At 38.9% G+C, this 7,020-nt stretch overlaps 1 protein-coding gene across 1 annotated transcript; it reads right to left on the reverse strand.

Moving 5' to 3' along the window:
- Positions 1–857: 857 nt before the first annotated feature.
- Positions 858–5,848, reverse strand: LOC122074080 (endoglucanase 25-like). Its single transcript, XM_042638903.1, has 6 exons — positions 5,196–5,848; positions 4,295–4,602; positions 3,633–4,094; positions 2,318–2,453; positions 1,845–2,017; positions 858–1,748 (listed from the first exon to the last, which is right to left on the reverse strand). The coding sequence occupies exons 1-6, from the start codon at positions 5,578–5,580 to the stop codon at positions 1,350–1,352; spliced, it is 1,863 nt and encodes a 620-aa protein (XP_042494837.1). The 5' UTR covers positions 5,581–5,848; the 3' UTR covers positions 858–1,349.
- Between the last annotated feature and the right edge of the window lie 1,172 nt (positions 5,849–7,020).

The raw sequence follows: 7,020 nt of genomic DNA on the forward strand, positions 1-7,020 counted from the left end.
AGTTCTGTTTTTCGATTGATGAATAAAAAAATCTCTTGACAGAAGTACAGAAACCAAAAAATCCCAACAACCTCTATTTAGGTATAAGAAACTACAGTACTTATTACAAGAACACCTTTCTCTATGGATTTTTAGCCAGTGCTTAATCCTTCCAGTACAACTACAAGAGATGTGACTTCTTTGTCATAAAATGAAATTTTCTTATAGAAATTTAGAATTGTGGAACTCAGTGTTTCAAAAGAATACATGATACATACATATGTATAATGAAATCCAAACAAAGACATGCAGCTTCTCAAAGGCAGGCCCCAAAAAAGGCAATCTCATTCACCCCCATGGTGTGGTATTGCATCATCATTGTCACTCTTAATGGAGCTTTCTTTTCTTGAAGATGGGAAAGAAAAGAGAGAGAACAGCCTGTTGGGCCAAGTTCATAGCTGGTAGTTCACATTTTATGAAGGTATTTTGATATGTAACAAAATATTAATCAGTTCACGTCATACCTCAACAAAGATTCCCTAACGGACACTAACGGTAAAGAGCCCACTTATAATTGCCAGTAATAAAAGGGGTGTTTTGTTAAAAGTGGCACTCCTCAAGGGGTGGCATTGCAAATTTTCCCTTTTTTTTTTCATAGCTCATCTTTAAGTTTACATTGTGAAAGCACAAAGAGAAGAAATTTCATTTAAGGAATCAAACCATAAACCCTCTGCAACACTACTGTTTAAGATAAAGATTTAAGAAAGATATATAAAAAGAAAATGAAAGTTTTCTTAATTCATTAAAGACTAACAAAACTAGTATAAACAAAATTTAACTAGATAAATGGCAAATGAGATTCACATCTGTTTCTGACATTTCAAATTGAAAGTTCTGTTTTTCGATTGATGAATAAAAAGATCTCTTGACAGAAGTACAGAAACCAAAAAAACCCAACAACCTCTATTTAGGTACAAGAAACGACAGTACTTGTTACAAGAACACCTTTCTCTATGGATTTTTAGCCAGTGCTTAATCCTTCCAGTACAACTACAAGAGATGTGACTTCTTTGTCATAAAACGAAATTTTCTTATAGAAATTTAGAATTGTGGAACTCAGTGTTTCAAAAGAATACATGATACATACATATGTATAATGAAATCCAAACAAAGACATGCAGCTTCTCAAAGGCAGGCCCCAAAAAGGCAATCTCATTCACCCCCATGGTGTGGTATTGCATGATCATTGTCACTCTTAATGGAGCTTTCTTTTCTTTAACACAATCAAAAAGTCCCAAGACACTGCAGTCACTAATGCTTAGCTTAAACAAGATTTTGAAGAGACGGGTTAGAACTGACCATTGACAACCTCATGGCTTCCACGGTGCCGGAGGTGGGGGAGGAGTTGGAAACATTGGAGGAACTGCTGAAAATATTGTGTTCTTGTCAATCCCAGGCTTCTCACCCGACAAAGCCACCAGAGCAGCAACTAAACCAGCATTGCCGGCAAGAGTTGGCTCTGTATAATTATAGTTAGTACGGACATCCTGAAACCCATCATGCTTGTCAGGGCCGGCAACCATAGCTCCAACAATTGTATTGGGATTTGGCTTCTTACTGTCCCTCCACTTCCATCCTCCCTTGCAATTGTACTTTACCCTGTTCTTAGGGATTGATGCACCTCTGTGGTGTACATGTCTAGGAAAGTGGCTACCAAAGCCTACAAGATAGCTCATTTCCCGAGGATTTTTTCCGAGGATGTAATCGATCTGCGAGAAACCAGATTTTTCAGCTTCATCTAACAACTAAACAATCTTCTACCCAGTAGTCATGTCCTGATTTTTAAAGAGAAAAAGGATACAAACCTGGGTCTTTGCGAATTCGCGCAGAACATCAGTTGAGAAGAAATTAGGCCCACAATACCATCCTGGTGTATCTGCAGCTTCAAGATAATCACTGTACACAGTGGCTAAGAACGCTGCATTTACCACATACTGCAGAGGCTGAGGCCTTCCATGGTTTAATTGTATCAAACCTCCTGTAAGATGCCCAAGAAATAAGTGGAGAGAGAACGGCAGTTAATCAAGACTCAAGGATGTCAAAGCCAAACAGTAACCATTAACCAAAACCGTTTACAAACTGTGAAACCAAAACCATTTAGAACTGGAACCGTTTACTAAACGGTTTGGTTTCGGTGTCTACCTACTACACTATGAAACGGAAAACCGAACCAAACTGTTTAAACCCAAACCGCACCATCTAACACCTGTACAGTTAGATTCCAAAGTTACACAGAAAAGGTACCAACACATGATCAATGAGGTGGGGCAGTGCAAACCTTTCGTTCGATTGAAGCTGGTGAAAACTGGTAAATATGAACACATGATTATGCTAGTCTGATTGTGGTATGTTCTTAGCATTTCTTCATATGGATACCCAGGACTCAAGAACAGCCTCAACCTACTTAGAAGCACCTGAAAGCAAATTTTGAAAAGATGAGCATAGTTCAACATGAGGTTGCAGAATGCTTAAATTTGACAGCATCTCTTCTCATTCAAGTTTCAAGAATAGTTGTAAAAAAATCTGAAGGAAAGTCAATAAGTGATACATAATCATTTCCAGGCATAACAGCAAAGAACATTCAAAAACCCTACACATAAAGAGGAACTGCACAACAATATTCAAACACAAAAAGCACCATAGTTGTCATTGCATCTAGGTAACCCAAAGCATTGGAGGGGGCCTAGACGTCAAGCCGACACCTTGACAACTATGCAAGGCACGAACATTCAACATTCACAAATTTAACAAGTCATTTTCCAAAAATCGTGATAAACAAAACGAAATGCCAAGCTAATCCATCACTTCAATCCACAGAATCAGGTTCTTTGCATGAATTAAATATTTCAACACAAAAATTAAACTCATGTTAATATTTTTCTTTTCTTTGAAATGCTGACCAACTCATAAACTTCGATTCCCACTACAAATGCTATTAGAGCTAGGTCTAGGAGCTTGCTGAGATATTTTTAACTCATTCAAGTACAATTAGCTTCCTCTCGCTATTTTCATATAAGAAACAGAAAAATCAGTAAAAAGCAACTGCTCAGTCTTCCTGTAATATTAAAAACTTTCACATTGACTAAGCAACTCACAGATGCAAATAAATGACTGAAATCCATATAATAAAGCATTCAGTGCTACAATTGTTTGTATTGCTCCTTCAGTGAAGCTAAATAGAAGTGCATGTTTGATGGATATGGGAGTAAAGAGCTTCGTTCAAACTGGAATCCAAGCAGAACTAATGGAATAAGAATGGTGGGCTGCACAAGGGCCACAACTATCAGAACTCATGTGCTTTGTCTGTAAGTAAAGGATAGGAAACTACAAAGTCATAGAATGATAATATCAATCCAGTCTGCTCAATAGCTAGGCCAATGTTAGCTTGAGCTAAGGGGAGCTAAATCCCATGAGAAATTCAATAAAGTTATGCAAGGGATATAACAGACTTGTAAACTGTAAATCCTTCACTCTAACTGAAGTACAGCTATTTAAAACTTGTTAACCTACCCATTCGTGCTCATACTAAACCAGAGGGATAACAGATAAAGATCGAGTAACAAAATAACATAAGAGTGTCTCTGTTCACTTACTTGAGCACCAGCAAGCTTGTTGTCCCAGCTGAATACACCATAATCTGGGCCTCCCCAAAAAGCACCAGCATGTTTGGCTATGCCTGTTGTCGTAGCCAGTTGAAGGTAGGAAGAATTTCCAGTAGCATAATACAACCACACTCCGCCCCACACATATTCATCATAGTAGTTAGTGGAATTGTAGAAATGCGAAGGATCTGACCCTCCTGGACTGTATCTACCTCGTTGATCCCTTGAAAACTTAAACAGTGTTTTGGCACCATGGGCAAGTTTTTGTGAGTAGGTCTTGCTGTCTTTGAATATAATGGATGCAGCAGCTAAAGCAGCAGCCATCTCGGCAGCAAGATCAGAACAACTATGGCATTCGTATACAGGTCGAGGGTAATCAATGTCCTCAGGTCGCATCCAACAATAGTGATCATTAGGACTAGTGTTCCCTCCAGAAGTATCACCCAAGCCAATCTGAGAAGTTCCCATTGTTAGTGCTGTGAGAGTAATGCTTCAAATACAAAATGTACAAGGAAAACATAAGCACACAAAATCCATAATTTTATAAACTCCTACATAGATACACCAAGAGATGTAAGGTGATTCTAACACATGAGAAAAGACAAAACTTTACTATCTCACTCAATAAATGGATCAGGGGGTTTCTAATTTACCTGTGCAGTAATCTTGTCAATGGTGTCAGCAGAAGAATTGAATGTCTTGAGGAGGTAATCAGTTCCCCACTTGATTATCTCTTTGACGTGATTAAGCTCCCCGGCAGCTTCAAATTTTGCACTATATTCAATCACACTCCAACTCAACATGGTCAAGGAGAAAGATTGAGGAAAGTTGAACTTTATAGCATCTCCGGCATCGTAGTATCCACCAACTAAATTCCGATGAATGGTAGGGTCCGAGAGACCATCTTTCATACAGGAATTTCCCCTCCATGAAACGTTATTATGCTTCGTAAGTGGCCCAGCTACAAATGAAAAACAACCAACACATCAGATTCTAACCGTAGAAGAAGACAGCATCATAATCTCCATAGATCAATATAGGCAGGCAGAGATCACAAATTTTTCCACCAACCATTCAAGTGAAAGAAGAAATATAACTAAAAGATCTCTCATATGCGTATGTAAAAAGCAGCATGAGTAAGAAAGTGCAGATAAAAAAGCAGCTATCTGCCGCGTGTTTGCAGCGTAAAACAAAAGAAACAAATTTCCAGGGAAAATGAGAAATTGAAGATCAACGACGAGCTAAAATGAAGAAACCAGATCTGGGTTGTTCTGAGACAATGAGATCTGGATTTTCTGCGTGATATGCGTATGCAAAGAGCAGAATGATAAATTAAGTGAAGATAAATCTCTGCTGCGTTTTTTCATGCGTACAGCAAAATAGAACCAAAAATTCCAGGGAAAATGAGAAATTGAAGATCAACGAATAGCTAAAAGGAAAAAACCAGATCTGGGTTTTTCTTGGAGAATGAGATCCAGATATCAAATGGGCAGCCGCAGCACTACTTAATTAAGGCAGTGTCAGCACTACAAAAAAAGGTATCTTAATACTTACAGCGTTGGGCATTGAAGAACATGAGAGCCTTGTGGAGCGCGAGAGTGTAATTATCAGAAGGCGGGTGTGCCTTGTGATGGTGAGGCACAGTCTTGACGATGAGGGTGATGAACCCAGCGAGAAACCCAGCGGCGAGAATGGTTCCCAAAGTCCAAATAAAGATCTTTCGGCTAACGATGATGCAACCTAGATCCACATACTTCTTCTTCTTCTTCTGCTCACTTGGACCCAGTAACCAGCTCTGCTGAGTCTCATCGAGAGCTCGTGAAGATAAAGCTGCACGATCGAAATCCTGCAAGTTCCGGCTACGGTCATCGTCAGTGGCTGAATCTGCTGCATTTATCTCTAGGGGTCCTCCCCATGGATCACGCCCAAACATACTCATCTCTCCCTTTGCCTCTGTTTTCTCTCCTACTTCTAAGGATCAATCAAGGAGGAGGAGAATCTCTCTCTCTGTCTCTCTGTGGCTTTGTTTTCTCTTCTATTCCAGTGGATCAATGAAGAAGGAGAGGGGAGGAGAGGGTGAGGAAGGGGAGTGCAAGTTAATGGCTTGCTTCTCTCACTCGCTTTCCTTTCTAGACGAGTATGAGGTGTGGTCTGTATATTATTTTGGACGGTGAGTGGCGTCTCTGATTTTTTAACAATTCTGGTCGCTGAGACTGACTTCTCACTCACCAAAACAATGGCATCTCAGATTCACTTTTCGTTCGCCCTCTATTTTACATCTCCTCATCTACTTGGCCGATTTGACCCATTTTCCCCTAATTTTTGCCTCCTTTCAATTTACTCGACCGAATTGACTCGGAAAGAACAAGGATTGACTCGGAGAACCGTTTGGGCGGGTTGTTCCTGAACGAGTTAGGTTGGAATTCCTATTCAATTTGAGGGTTTTCCATGTGGCGCTTGATGGGGGCACGACAAACGAATTCCTTCTGTATTACCCTCCTCACATTCTCCCTAGATCATTCTACCTATTTAGTAATTTTTTTCTTCTTCTACTTCTTTTTCTTCTTTTTTTGTTTTTTTTATTTTTTTTATAGAATACTTATTTAGAAAATTCAGTTAGGAAAAGGAACTACCTTCAATCCAAAGCATTGCCTGTAGTTTCTTAACTACGTTATCATATGGTAATCCCTACCGAGAATATGGAAAGCGTGGGGAACCAATGGGAGCGTACATAAAAACATTAATAGGATGAATATTTTTGCTTTTATAAGGAATGGAGTTGTCATTTTGTTCCCTTTCCCTTTGTGTCTGACACGGCAATGACAAAGTCATTTTTTCTAATCCATACATAAATCAAGGGAAAAAAATCAAGGGATAAAGAACTGTAATTGATCATATTCCCTATATCCTCTCACAGGGTTCATTTTTCTATCCCTATTTGTTCTCTAGTCAATATCCATGTGGACCCTTCCATTGGAAGACATAGGGTTTCATGATGTCATTCTTTCTCTTGTAAATTTTATGAGGTGTGGGTTTCAGGCTATGCCATTGAAAAAAGGAATATATACTCCACTGAGGGTATGGAAATCGCATAATCTATATAAAGTCTACAAATGTAAGCCTACATGATCTGAATAGGAAAGAAAATGACAATGTAATCATGGTTCTAAGTATCAGTATCCAATCCACTTAATTGGTTTGGTATGTCTCTTATCCCAATACCTGACCGATATCCTTTCCGGTTAAACGGGCATATATCAGGGTAAAAGGTCAAAAACTCGAAGGTATTTCTATCTTATATAGACATTCCAATTTTAATCCATTTCGTTACTATACCGGTTTTTGAGATTATTGATACCTATATTGATATCGTGGACTA

This window comes from Macadamia integrifolia, chromosome 3, assembly GCF_013358625.1.
Source record: "Macadamia integrifolia cultivar HAES 741 chromosome 3, SCU_Mint_v3, whole genome shotgun sequence".
NCBI lineage: Eukaryota > Viridiplantae > Streptophyta > Magnoliopsida > Proteales > Proteaceae > Macadamia > Macadamia integrifolia.

What these genes read in the sequence shown, in the direction of transcription:
- LOC122074080 (XM_042638903.1), bottom strand. Translation starts at nt 5,580, where the DNA reads ATGAGTATGTTTGGGCGTGATCCATGGGGAGGACCCCTAGAGATAAAT. An exon ending in CAGCTTCAATCGAACGAAAG is followed by an intron (nt 2,018 to 2,317) that starts GTTTGCACTGCC and finishes GGCATCTTACAG; the next exon opens with GAGGTTTGATACAATTAAAC. An exon ending in GCGAATTCGCAAAGACCCAG is followed by an intron (nt 1,749 to 1,844) that starts GTTTGTATCCTT and finishes GGTTTCTCGCAG; the next exon opens with ATCGATTACATCCTCGGAAA.